Genomic DNA, 14,527 nt, shown 5'->3' with positions numbered 1-14,527 from the left:
AGGGGTTTGGAAAAATTAGGACACTGATGTATATCACTATTAGGCCAGTATCCCAAAGAGATCAAAGAAAAGAGGAAAAGGACCTATTTGGGTTGGGTTTTTTTTTTAGATCAAGATTTTTAATAACTATTTTTCCTAATATGTACAAAGATAGTTCCCTATATTCATCTTTGCAAAACCTTGTGCTCCAAGTTTTTCTCTCTCCCTTCCTCCACCACTCTCTCCTATAGATAACAAGCAATCCAACATAGATTAAACATGTGCAATTCTTCTAAACATTTTCATATTAGGAAAATGACCTATTTTTGCAAAAAAAAAATATAGCAGCGTTTTTTGTTTTTTTTTTGTGGTGGCAAAGAATTATTATAGAGTGAAGATTGAAAAATTAGGTGGGGGGGGTGGGAGAGGAAAAGAACATCTGTCAGTTTGTATTGGGCAACTTTAGGACGGGAACAGGGCATTAGCATTCTGGGTGCTGGATTCATCCCAATATCTAAATTTGAAACTGTTTCAAAGTACAGTCTTAAGATCTGGGCCACATTAGCTTAGTCCTTGACCTTGTGATCTGTGCTTAATAGGAAGAGGAGTAGAAGCCCTCTGCTGCAGCTCTCCTCATGAAGAAGGCAAAATCACACTGCCTGAAAAAAGAGTGGGGGACAACGTAACTAGAGAAGGCATCAGCCAAAGGAGTTCTAAGTAATAAACTGGAGCAAAATGCAACAGTAAGGACAGGGTATCTGATTAAGACAATCAATTAACCAATCCATAAATATATATAAAGTTCCTGCTGTGTATAAAACACAAAGTTCATCAGAAATTAACTTGGCTCTTTTCACAAACGTTGTGATTCAAGGCAATTCCAATACAGTTGGGATGGAAAATACCACCTGCATCCAGAGAGAGAACTATGGAAACTAAACGTGGATCGAAGCACAGTATTTTCATCTTTTGTTATTTGTTAGCATGCTTTTTTTTTCCCTTTTGATTTTTCAATAGCTACATCTTTCACAATTGATCATCATTACAACATTGCTATCACTGTGCACAATGATCTCCCAGTTCTTCTCATTTCACTTTGTATCGGTTCATATTAGGTCTTCCCATGTTTCTTCTGAAACCATTTCCCTTATCTTTTTTATCATACACAACTTATAACCTCATTGATGAGCTTCCCCTCAATTTGCAATTCTTCATCACCATAAAAAGGGCTGCTATAAATGTTTTTGTAGAAATGGGCCCTTTCCTTTTCTTTTTTGATTTGAAATACAGACCTAGCAGTGGTATCACTGGGTCAGAGGGTATGCAGAGTTTTATAGCCTTTGGGCCTAGTTCCAAATTGTTCAACAGAATGGTTAAATCGTTCCAATAATAAATCATTAGTAGGAGAAGATACTGAGAAGATGGCAGAATAAGTCAGAAAATTTCAAGCTCTTCAGATTTCCCCCACAAACAGGTCAAATTTGCACCTCAAAGTGAATAGAGACTGGAGAAAAACAAGGACAACTTGGAGTAGAACAACGGTCCTCCCTGGGACAACCCAAGACGACCAGAAGACCCACCCTAGGATGGGGATTAACCAGTGTGAAGTGCTAAAGCCTCCAACCCAGCTCATGGGGCTAGGTTTGGCTGAAGCTTCAGCCAGGACCCCAGAAATGTTCATCTCTGACTGCTGGGGGACTGAGTTTGTTTATCCTCACAGTCTCTCCCAGCTTTACAACCTTGACTCCTCTTATATCCCTCCCATATCCAATTCATTGACAAATGTTTTAACCTTCCTATCTTCCCCTCTTCTCCACTCCCACAACCACTCTGCTCACCACCTTTCTCAGTGGCTTAGATGCCTTTTTTTAAAGGAACCTTCCTACTCTCCCCAGTCTCATTCATGTCCCTCTACTCTGTTTACATCTTTTATGTACCTATTTATTCCAGTATCTCCTTTAGTAGGTACACTCCTAAGAGCAGAGGTTCTGTGCTTTAGTCTTTTTTAGATGCCCAAAGCTTAGCAGTTTCAAACACATAGTAATCTATTAAGTACTTACTATGTGTTTTTTAGGAAGTGTTCCTTACATCAAACCTAATTGCTCTTTTCCCTTATTCTTAGTTCTGCCTCCTGGCCAGCACCAAGCTGATCAAGTCATTTGACTTTTTCCAGACCTCTAAATATGAGACATTTGGAATTCAAGTCTTCTCTGAACTAAACCTCTATAGTTCCCTCAGCTGATTCTCTTATAGGAATTACTTGCATCACTACTTTATCATCCCAAGTGTCCATCTGTGAATATTCTCCAACAAATGTAGTTCCCAAATGTAGTTCCTAGAACTGAAGATAACATTCCAGATATGGTCTGAGAGCAGGGCAGCAAAGTAACACGATGGATAGAATGCTGGGCCTGAAGTCATATTCATATTCATGAGATCAAATGTGACTTCAAATATTAGCTGTATGACTGTGGAAAAGCCTCAGTTTCCTTATCAGGAGAAGGAAATGGCAAATCATTCCAGTACCTTTGCTAAGAAAACCCCAAATGATGCCATAAAATTGAATATCACTAAAAAAATGAATACTGAGACAATATTACTAGCTTGTTCCTTTCTTAATGCAACCAAAAAAAAAAACCTCATTTTTTTGGCTGCCACATGTTATTAACTGACATTGAGTTTGTTGACCACTAAAATGCCCCTTGGTTGCATCCCGTACTTATAAAGATTTGTTTTTTTTTTTAAGCCCAAACATAAAACTTTCTATTTATTCCTAATGCATTATATCTTATTAAATTTGACACCTTGTTATGTCAGGACCTCTCTGGATCCTGAATCAGTTATCCAACGTTGTCAGCTATCTCTCCCAGTTATATGTCATTAGAAAATTGGATTAAGTATGTCATCAGTGCTGAGTCATGATAAAAATGCCAAACAGCAAAGGGTCAACAACAGATCTCCTAGGTACTCCTGGAGAGATCTCTTTGTGATATCAGAGCTTAGTGAGTACTTGAGTCTGGCCACTTTAAAAGTATTCATGTCTATGCCCACAACCTTCTTTTTCTATCTGATGATAGACTTCACAAATGTTTGAGTGAAAATGCATTTACTATGTGCAAAGCTTGAAAGTCCCCATTCTCAAGGAGTTTGTGCTATAAAAAGTAGAAACAACACATGAAAGCCTCAGCTTGCTAGTGAATCTTGGGGGTACAGCAGCAAAGCAAATGATAATGCCCCTTGCTTAAAAGTCAATTCCATTTATAAAGCTACATGTGTTTCTGGTGTTGGACCCCCTAACGATGCCAAGGGTTTTGATAGTGAGGCTAGCGCTCCAGAGATGGGCACAGGCTGCAGCACATATCCATGAAGGTTTCTCCTTTCTGTAATGGCTAGGGAGTCGGACTGTAAATGGTGATTGAGGTCTGATGGGGGGAGAAAAGTGGATACCTCTATTTCTGGGGCTCTTGAGTCCTGGACTGTCTCCACCACAATCAAAGAGGATGTGGCGATAGTGGCTTAACCCATTTGACACAGGCCACTTCCCACAGGATGTCTCGCTGCTTCAGCTAAGGCTGGCTTGCCTGCTCAGATGGTAGCAGCTGGTGATGGTAGATTCCCTTTTCCCCTGGATGGTGGCTGCAGGGCTAAGGAGAAAGAGGACTTGGAAGCTTTGCTAACATCTAAGTCAATTACATCAACAGTATTCCCCTGAGCTACTAGCCTAGTAATTTTATCAAAAGGAGGAAATAAAATTAATCTGGCATGATCTGTTCTATGTAATTCTGTGCTAGTTTTCTGTGGTCACTGTTTCCTTTTCTAAATATTTCTCATATTCACTAAATCTCCCCATATTTAAGACATTTAAGAATTTTGCCCAGAATTGAAGGACCAATTCAATGGTCTAAATTCCACACTCTATTATAATCTCACCTCTTCTCCAATCATATAATACACCTCTCTCATTTTTCAGTCTTTCAGATATCACTGATAATGGCTTCCAAGTGAAGTTTTTAAGCAGAGGAACCACTTAATAACTACAGCTATTCCCAAGGAGTATCCTCCTTAGTGGTGTGAAGAATTTGAGGGGACAGAGGATGCAGGTGGGAAGACTCCATGAAGGCAACATTGAATTATCTACATGGTACTGAGGAGGCTTGAATTAAAGCAGTGTGAGAATGGAATAGACACAGAAGGGAAGTTGGGCAAGGTAAAGACACAGAGGGAGGGTACAGAGTTAAAGACAACTCTGAGATTAAAGACATGACACTGAAGAAGTGGAGAAATCAGGAGTTATCAAATAGAGCAGGACTTCTTAAACTGTTCCCACTCACAACTCCTTTTCAATCAAGAAAGTTTGACGTGACCTCTGCTGGATAGGTATAGAGGTATAGAAATCAAACATTTACTGATAATCAAAATTTTGTGACGACCCCCCCCCCACAGAGTTACGAGACTTCACATAGGGTTGTAAACCAGAGTTTTAAGAAGTTAGGAAATAGAGGATGGGGGAGATGTGTTTCAACAATGTTTCTTCTGAAAATCCAGGCAGTAAATTTTGGTAACCAACCAAACTTGTCCTCCTGGGTTACATGAGATGTGTGCCTTTCTGAGTTCAAATCTGACACCAATACTGTGTGACCCTGAGCAAATCCCTTAACCCTATCTGCCTCAGTTTTCTCATCTATGGTCCATATATATAACTTGAGCAGTGGCCACAAAGTAAACTATCTAGTAGCTAGGCTAAAAACCAGGTTGAAGGTAGTTAAGACTTTTTAAATGCTTTGGTGAGTTAGGAGAATGCCTTACCCAAGCAGATAAGACTTCTCCCAGTGGAATGGTGGGATGAGAACACTTTTTTCCAAAGGCCATGAAAGTAACTAAAGCAAACACTGGGAAGCACTTAGAACTTGGTAAAATAGCCAAGATGCTAAGATCATCCACTGTGTCCAGGGGTCCTGCCTTGTTTTGTCATTTGACTTCAGTGACTCTATAAGAGAGGCTGATGTTTTATGCTACTCCACTTAAACCAAATTCATATGTAAGTAGAAACATCACTCATTTATGATGTCATTGGTGTTTTATGAAAAGAGATGAACAACAGAATGAAATGGATTAGGAAATGGCAAACCACTTCAGTATCTTTGCCAAGAAAACCCCACATGGAGTCACAGAGAGTCAGACAACTAAATAACAAAGTTTGCTCTATTTTGCTTTGTTCAAGCCACATTTGAAGTATTCCATTCACTTCCAAAATTGACATATTAGGAAAGGTATGAGTAGAAATGACTGAAATGTCTTCTACTTCTTCGCTTCTACTCTTTTAAAGCCCAAATTAAATGTGACTTCATCTATTAAGCTTTTCCCGATTCTCCCGATGGTAACAATTTTTCTTAGGGCCACATCTAAAACTTTATTATACCTTGTCAATATTGTGTATGGTTTTCCATTAGTTGTCTTTGCATGTCATGTTCCCTCACTGGACTTTAAGCTTTAGATGCCCATCACCTAGGAAAAGGCTAAAATATGGTATATGAATATAATGGAAAGAAATAATAATGAAGAAATATTTGAATCGATACAAAGTAAGGCAGGCAGCACTGGGAAAACTATATATATGACCCACAACAACAGTGTAAATGATAAGGGATAGAGAGATTAATAGGAACTAGATCTCCATCAATGAAGATTGGCTCCTTCTCTGCTAACTTACTAGTCTTACAGAGTTGCCTAAAGCCTAGCTTTTAATTTTTCAAAATACATACAAAGATATATCCAAATTTTTCTCCCTCCTCTGCCCTAGACAGCAAGTAACCCAATATAGAAACCAGCTTCTTAAATTGCAGATTGCAACACCATATGGGATCTCATAATTAAATGAGAAGGGGGTCATGAAATTATTTTTATTATCAGTAAATGTCTGATTTATATACTTATACATATACATATATTTTTGTATATCCATTTGTACACCATATATGTGTGTGTGTGTGTGTGTGTGTGTGTGTGTGCGTGTGTTTTCTCAGGTAAAAAGAGTTGCAAGTGAGAAAAAAGTTTAAGAATCCCTGGCCTAGAGTCCTGAGAGGTTGTGACCTGCCTGTAACACTGTAAGAATGGTCTTCCTGGCTCCAAAATCAGCTCTCTATCCACAGATGGACATCTATCTGCTGATAAAAAAGTTGAACACTGTGGAATTGTAATGTCTAAGCCAGGCCTTGATGAAAAGATGAAAAAAATTTATTTACAGCTGCCCTTTCTCTGCAGAAAAGTACCCTGGATGTGGGACACTGTATATGCTGTCAGATTTGACTGATTTGTTGCTTCAGTGGCTTAATAATCAAATATGCATATAATTCCAATACAAATCCTATATATGCATATCCTATACATATGTACATATGTACATTTATGTGTGTGTGCATACATGCATTTATTTAATTGGATAGTCATAATTTTTCTACTGAATTTCAGTCGTACATCTGCTAGATACCTTGATTTGAATATCCTAGTTCTGTCAGCATCTCAAAGGATTACATAACTTTAGAGTTCAGAAAAGACCTTATAGACCACTTTATAGATGAGGAAGTCCTCACTTCAGGGAAGTCATTTAAAAATGACCTGTTCCTAATGACATGGCTACTTACTGTAGAAAGGTTTGAACTTGGGTTCTCAGGTTCCAAATTCACTGTTTGTTCCACTGCCATATAAGAATTCAAATTTGTCCCCAAACTAATCATTTCTCCAAACATTCTTTTTTCCTTTATAACCTTTCTGACATCTGTCTCCTCTCCACACACAGCGCCACAGCCTCAGTTTAAGTCCTAATCACTTCTAGCACAGACTACAACAGCCTTCTAAATGGTCCTCCTGGCTCCTAATCTAATTCCCTCTCCAATCCAACTTCATACAACAGCCAAATTAATATTGCTATAGAACCACAAATGTCATTTATCTTACTCTCCTTTTCAAAAATCTTCAGTGCCTCTCTAATTGCCTTAAAAATAAAATAGCCACTCCCATCCCAGCATTTAAAGCCCTTTACAATCTGGCCCCTATATATCTTTCCAGACTTACTTCCTATTACTTTGCCTTCATGCATTCTATATTCCAAACTTAGCTACTCCCCAATATTGACATTCCATTACTTCTTTCTATGCCTTTGTACAGATTGTCCCTCCTTCCCCAGTCCTTTGAATATATTCAGTCCTCACCTACCCCTTTGAATCCTTCACTTCCTGCAAGGCTCTGCTATCTGAAAGTCTGTCTTCATCACTTCTCTGGTTTTTAGGGCTCCCTTTCTCCTGACATTACTTTGCATTTCCATATATATGTGTATAAATATATATTTATAATTGTGTACTGTATTATTCCCTACCCCATAGAATGTAAATTTCTTGAGGCAGGCATTAAGTTTTGGAAAACACAAAGTTTTGCAAAAGTAGATATTGAAAACTATCTTTCCATGTATTTGGTAAAATAAAATAAACTTAAACTGAATCCTACAATACATTGTTTACAAGAAACACTCTTAAAGCAGTACAGGTAAGGGTATGGAACAGAATTTAATATTCTTCAGTTATTTAAAAAAGGGGGGAGGAAGAAGGCCAATGATGGTTTCAGACAAAGCAAAAGCAAAAAGATTTAATTAAGAGAGATAACCAGGGAAACTAAATTAAAAAAAGGTATCAGAGACAATGAAATAATATCAATACTAATAAATATGTAGGCATGAAATGGCATAGCGTCCAGATTTTTAAAGAAAAAGTTAAATTAGTTTCAGGATGAAATGGATAGTAAAGCTACATTAGTAATGAACCTTTCCCTCTCAGAATTAGTTAAATCTAATCAAAATATAAACTTTTTAAGGAGATGAATAGAATATTAGAAAAGTTAGAAAGTCCTCTGGAGAAAACTCAACGGGCATAGAAAGGAACATACTTCTCAGTAGTACATGGCAACTACACATACACACACACACACACACACACACACACACACCCCAAACACTACCACCACATCATAATCAAATGCAGAAAAGCAAAAATATTAAATGCATCCTTTTCAGATCAAAATGCAATTAAAATTTATGTTCAATAAAGGGCTGTGTATATATTAATATATTGATCTATATAATATTTTTATTATTTTATATATTTATATAAATATAAATTGTATACATTAATTGAAAACTATAATTCTAAAGAATGAGCAAGTCAAAAAAAATCTTAGAAGCAAATCAACTTCGTTAAAGAGAACAATGGACAACATACCAATGTTTAGGGAATGCAGCCAAAGCATCACTTAGGGGAAACTTTTTTCTCTCTAAATGTTTAAATCAATAAAATTAGAGAAAGAGCATATCAATGAATTGGGTATGCATTTTAAAATCCAGAAAAAATAAAAAGTAAAAATTCCCAATCAAACACCCAAATTGGAAATCTTGAAAATCAAGAGAGATATCAATAAAATCGAATTGTTTTTAAAAATTGAACTAATTTAAAAAAGAGAGAGAGAGAGAGAGAGAGAGAGAGAGAGAGAGAGAGAGAGAGAGAGAGAGAGAGAGAGAGAGAGAAGCTGGTTTAAGGGAAGGGAGTTATCAAAAAACAATAAAGCTGGTAAAGCATTGGTTAATTTGATTTAAAAAAAAAAAAGCAGAAAGCCCAATTACCAGTATCAAAAATAAAAAGGGTGAATTCACCACCAATGAAGAGGAAATTAAAGCAATTATAAAGGATTTATTTTGCCCAATCATATGCCAATTAATTTAAGAATCTAAGTGAAACAGATGAATGTTTACAAAAATATTAATTGCCCAGATTAGGATATATAAAATACTTAAATAACCCTATTTTAGAAAAAAGAAATTGAACAAGCCATGGATGAGCTTCCTATTAATAAATAAATCTCTATGATCAGATAAGATTCATGAATTTTACCAAACAATTGAACAATTAATTAATTCCAATAGTATATATACTATTTGGGAAAATATGCAAAGAGGGAGTCCTACCAAATTTCTTTTATAACACAAATATAATGCTAATAATATTCACACCAGATAGGATATAAAAACACAGAAAGGAAACTACAGACCAACTTGTCTAATGAATATTGATGCAAAACTTTTTAAATTCAGTAGTATTTTATTTTTCCAATTACAAATAGATTTCAATATTCTTTTTGTTCCGATTTTTTTCTCCCTCTCTCCCTCCTCCCCAAAACTGCAACCCAATAAAGTGCAGTTATAGGTTGTCATTTTAAACATTTCCATATTAGTGTCTCTCCCTCCTTCTCTGTCTCTCTCTTTTTCTGTGTCTCTGTGTATGTCTCTCTCTGTGTGTCTCTCTCATCTCTCTGTGTCTCTATCTCTCTTTCTCCCTCCCTCTTTCTCTTTAAGTAACTTGCCCAGTCACACAGTTAAGAAGTGTTAAGTTTCGGTAGTTTAATTTGAACTCAGGTCCTCCTCACTTCAGGGCAGGTGCTCTGTCCATTTTGCCATCTAACCACCCATTTTAGTCATTTTTGTGAAAGAAAACTAATAAAGGGAGAAACCATGAAAAAGAAAAGACAAACAAAAAAGGTGAAAATCTTTTGTTTTGATCCACATTCAGCCTCTCTCTCTAGACGATGGAAAAATTTAAAATAAAATATTAGCAAGAAGATTATAGAAATATGTCGTTAAGATCACACACTATGACCAGAAAGGTTATACCAAGAATGCAGAGATAGTTCAATATTAGAAAAAACTTCACTTGACCATATCAATAACAAAACAACAAAAATCACATGATTATCTCAAGAGACAAAGAAAAAGCTTTGGACAAACTACAATACAAATTTCTATTAAAAACACTGGAAAGTATAGGAATAAATGGAGTTCTCTTTAAAATAGGTAGTATTTATCTAAAAACCAAGAGCAAACATTATTTGTAATAGGGATTAATTAAAAGCCTTTTCAGTAAGATAAATGGTGAAAGCAAGGATGCCCATTATCACTAATATTATTCAATATTATACTAGAAATGCTAGTTATAACATTAAGACAAGAGAAAGAAATTAAAGGAATAAAAACAAGGCAATGACAAAACACAACTATCACTCTTTGCTGATAATACAATAGTATATTTAGTGAATCTCAGAGAATCAACTAAAAAACTAGATGAAACAATCAACTTCAGCAAAGTTGCAGAATATAAAATAAACCCACTTATCAGCATTTCTACATATTACCAACAAAACTCAGCAGAAAAAAATAGAAATTCCATTTAAAATAATGACAAATCATTATACGAACATAATTACAAAATTTTCAGAGAAATAAAGACAGATCTAAAATTGCTCTGGGGGCAAGAACTCAATCTGACACAAACTGGAAAGCAATTTGGCAAAACCAGCCACAGACCAACATCTCATATTATACACTAAGATAAGTCAAAATAGGTATTCATTTTAGACGTAAAGGGTGATATTGTAAACAAATTAGGAAATCATGGAATATTTTGTCAGTTCTATAGATAAGAGAATTTATGATGAAGCAAGAGAAAAGAGCATTATGGGATTTAAGATCAATAATTTCAATTATATTAAAAATTTTTGCACAAACAAATTGCAGCCAAGATTAGAAAAACAGAAAACTAGGAAAGGAAATTAATTTTATAGCAAGTTTCTCTGAAAAAGGCCTCATTTCTCAAATATATAGAGAACTAAGTTGGTAAGAATGAGTCATTCTTCAAATGATAAATGGTCAAAGGATATAAACAGGCACTGTTTTAGAAAAAGAAACCAAAGATAGCTCTAGTCATGAAAAAAATGCTTTAAATCACTTTCATAGAGAAATGCAAATTAAAACAACTTTGAGTATCAGATTGGCTAAAATGATAGAAAAAATGGTGTGTGTGTGTGTGTGTGTGTGTGTGTGTGTGTTTTGGAGAGGTAAGAGGAAAAATTGAGATGAACTGATCCAATCATTCTGGAGAATAAATCAGCACTAAGCCCAAAAAGCTATAATTGTGCATACCCTTTTTAACACTTACCATTATCATTTACATTGTCTGTATCTCAAAGAAATCAAAGAAAAAAGGAAAAGGATCTTTATGTACAAAAGTATAGCAGAGCTCTTATTGTGGTAGCACAGAACTGGAAATTGAGGGGATGTCCATCATTTGGGGAATGGCTGAACAAGCTCTGATATATGATTGTGATGGAACACTATTGAATAAGAAATGAACAGAATACTTCCCCCCCAAAATCTGGAAAGACTTATATCTCATGCAAAATGAAGTGACCAGAAGTAGGAAAACAGTATAGAAAGAGCCCTATAGTATGATAATCAACTATGAATGATTTAGCTGTACTCAGCAATACAATGATCCAAGGCAATTCTGAAAGACTTATGAAAAATGATATTCCTCTCCTGACAAAGAACTGATGGAATCTGAATGCAGATTGAAGCATACTTTATTTTTCTTGGGGATGGGTTTTTTGGGAGAGTCTGTACTTTCCTGTGCAACATGGTTGATATGGAAATGTGTTGGTTGTGATTGCACAGATATAATCTACATTAAATTGTTTGTCTTCTCAATGAGCAAGGAAGGGTGAGGAAAAGGGAGAGGACTCAAAAAATTTTTTTAAATGTTAAAAATTATTTTATTATGCAATTGGGGATATATATGTATATATGTGTGTGTGTATGTGTTTATGTATTATATATAAAGGATTGGATGAGATGACTTCTGTGATCCTCCCTTTTAACTTGAAATTCTATGAAATACATTAGAACTCAATAACCCCAGAAAGTAATTCTCCAAATATAAGATAAAGTGGTGATTAAATGAAAATTAGTAGCACAATGTGGCAAGATCAAATATACACATTATAAATAATTTAATGAATGAAATGATATCTAGCATTATGACAAGAACATAATAAAAAAACATCAATAAATACATCAAGCTATGTTATAGATAAGAGCACTCTCTTATCACAGAAGTCATAATTTGGAGCACCTCTTTATATATGTCCCTAATTGCCTTTTTGTAGGATTTTTTATAGGGACTTTAATAGTATACAAAGAAAGGCAGCATGATGTAGTGATTAGAAGGTTGGTTTTAGGACGACCTGGATTTGGGACCTCTCTTTAAGCACACTGACCATGTGACCCTGGACAAGTAAATGACATGAATTCACTGAGCTCCAAGCAATTAACTCTCTAAGACAACAAATTAAAAATGAGTTGCCAGTTTGCATCAGTAAAGAAAAGTTCTATACAGGATGTTTCCTATAATGAAGAAATCTAGGTCCAGCAGACCAAAATAAGTTTGTATATACATGTGCGTGCGCACGCACGCACACACACACACACACACACACACACACACACACATATATAAAACAGGGATAGGGTAAAGGAGATCTAATGATAAGATTTTTTTTTAAGCACATAAAAAATTAACCTTTATATTTTAGTCACAAGTGCATAGACTATTCATTTGGGTCTAGAATTTTTTTCTTTACATTTTTGCTCTGGAGAGTTCTTGCCTTGTGAATAGTATTTTCACTATGCACCATGCCCTCCCAGTTTCCTACATCACAAATAGTCTGATGGACATTTTGAAGTCCTGTAGGTTACTAATTTCCATTCATGCAATAGTATAATCTTTATGAAGAATAAAGCAGCTAATTTAAAAATTATAACTTTATACATTTGGATTTAATTTTTAAAATAGCCTAGTGAGTTTTATGAAATATATATATGCTCACTAAAGATTTCTCCTAGCCAGTTCATTTAGAATGTCATTTCGGGACATTTTCAGAAAACCATTACTATAATGCAAGAACACCACACCCCAATAAATACTGCTTTAGTTGTTTTCTATGATCTAGTAGTGACCCCGAGTGGCCACCAGAGAAATGGACGTAGAATTCAACTTGTCTGGGAGACGAGACCTGACTACCTCAGGATTCGAGTTTGCTTTCCTCAAGTTTGTACATTTTTAGCTCAGGTTCAGATAACTGAGTCGGTTGGCAAACCTGACGGGCAGATCAAAGAGTCAATGAATTTGAAAGCTGGGAAGGGACCACCTAGTAAACATCACCCACAAAAAAGGAAGCCGTTCTGTTTTCATTTGGAGAAACCTGTCAAAACAAAGCTACCACAGTAACAAAAGATTTAGTTAGTTTTGGAGAGAAAGGAATATTTTCTAAGCTCCGAATCAACTGTATCGGGCTATCAACCTCAAATGAATGATAGGTTAACAATTTTTCTCTAGAAAAGGCGATCAGAACTTTTTACACCTGTTCTAATCCATGAGCATTATGATACTCAAGCTAGATCAAAAGAAAGTAGAGGAAAAAGCGGGAATGCAGACAAAGGAAAACCAGGTTAGGAGGAAAGGGAACGGGTTTAGTGGTCATTGGCCCGGGTGCCCCTGGGAAGGGCACCCTTCCCTCCGTGTCTCATCATAGGAACCACTTGAAGCACTGAGTCAGCGCTCTGACCAAGACACCTCTGGTGATGGACAGAAATCCTAGACATACAAGCAGGCTGATCTGGGCAGACGCTGCTCTTTTCCCGTTTGGGGGCTGGTACTGCAGTGTTACAGGCCCCACCCTGGGCTCCTGTGATATCACTCTGCGAATTTTTCTGGACGTCTGGCATCCTAATGGTGTTATCTGGGGATGGAGAGAAGAGGGGAGGGAGGCTGTTTTCAGATAGCCACAGAGGGGCTACTTTCTCCAAGTTCCAACCCAGGCCACTGCACCCCCTGGCACTCCCACCCTCATCCTCCCCTCCCCCCAAGGTGGGGCACTGAGGAGCTGAGGAAAGCCATCACTGCGGTGGAAAGGACTTGGCGGTCAGTCACCCAGTCCAACACCCCCCCCTTTTTTTTTGACAGATGAGGAAACCGAGACCCAGAAGGGTTTTCAGTGACTTCCCCACGGTCAGAGACCCCACGCCGGGCACTCTGCACTACGGAAGGACGATGAGTCAGTCTTCACAAGTCCTCAAAGGGACGAGGTGGGGGTCCGGGGCTGGGTTGTTTCAGTGCTCTTACTTTGCTGCTTACAGAAGAGTCTTGAGGACACTGCCCCCCTCCACTACCCTACGCGGCTGCAGCTGTCCTCTCTGGCTCACTGTGTGATTCTGAACACGTCGTTCGCCCTCCTGGGCCTCGGTTTCCTCCTTTAGGGAGTATTTCCTCTCGTGACTTCTGACTCTCCCGTCCCCCGGACCGCCAGCCCTCACCTCTCTCCCCACTTGGACAACCTGCCCCGCTGCGCGCTGAAGCTGCTACTGCGGCCCAAACAGCCCCGCGCGCCAGGCGGGACTTCGGACCGCACCACCACTCCCCTCGCCCGCCGCCAAAGGGGGGAGCGGTGGTCAAAAAGCCGCCCGGAGGCGGGCGGGGAAACCGGGCTGACAGTCTCACGCCCCTACTTCAGGCCGGCGTGCCAAATGGGAGAGTCCGGAGTTTGAAAACAAACCGCCGCCCGTCGCTTGGGGCAACGGGCTGATGATCACGTGGCCAAGAGGACCGGACCGGCCGGGCTC

At 37.6% G+C, this 14,527-nt stretch overlaps 1 protein-coding gene across 9 annotated transcripts in view; it reads right to left on the bottom strand.

Annotated features, from left to right (window-relative positions):
* Window positions 1-14,527, bottom strand: part of TCP11 (t-complex 11) — a 63,676-nt gene that overhangs the window by 11,896 nt on the left and 37,253 nt on the right. For 2 of the 9 annotated variants that reach the window (XM_074311206.1, XM_074311214.1), the window contains exons 1-2: window positions 14,031-14,489; window positions 13,513-13,647 (exon numbers count right to left, since the gene is read on the bottom strand). The exons of 1 other annotated variant lie outside the window; for it this stretch is intronic. In XM_074311206.1, the coding sequence (XP_074167307.1) occupies window positions 13,513-13,633 (121 nt within the window). In that variant the 5' untranslated portion in view covers window positions 13,634-13,647; window positions 14,031-14,489. Of the gene's footprint in view, window positions 1-3,426; window positions 3,619-7,938; window positions 8,029-13,512; window positions 13,648-14,030; window positions 14,493-14,527 lie in introns of those variants that run through there. 6 more of the 9 variants (XM_074311211.1, XM_074311209.1, XM_074311212.1 and 3 more) reach the window with 6 other exon arrangements.

The sequence above is a fragment of the Sminthopsis crassicaudata genome, chromosome 4 (assembly GCF_048593235.1).
Source record: "Sminthopsis crassicaudata isolate SCR6 chromosome 4, ASM4859323v1, whole genome shotgun sequence".
Lineage (NCBI taxonomy): Eukaryota > Metazoa > Chordata > Mammalia > Dasyuromorphia > Dasyuridae > Sminthopsis > Sminthopsis crassicaudata.
This window is presented reverse-complemented; position numbering and strand designations above follow the sequence as displayed.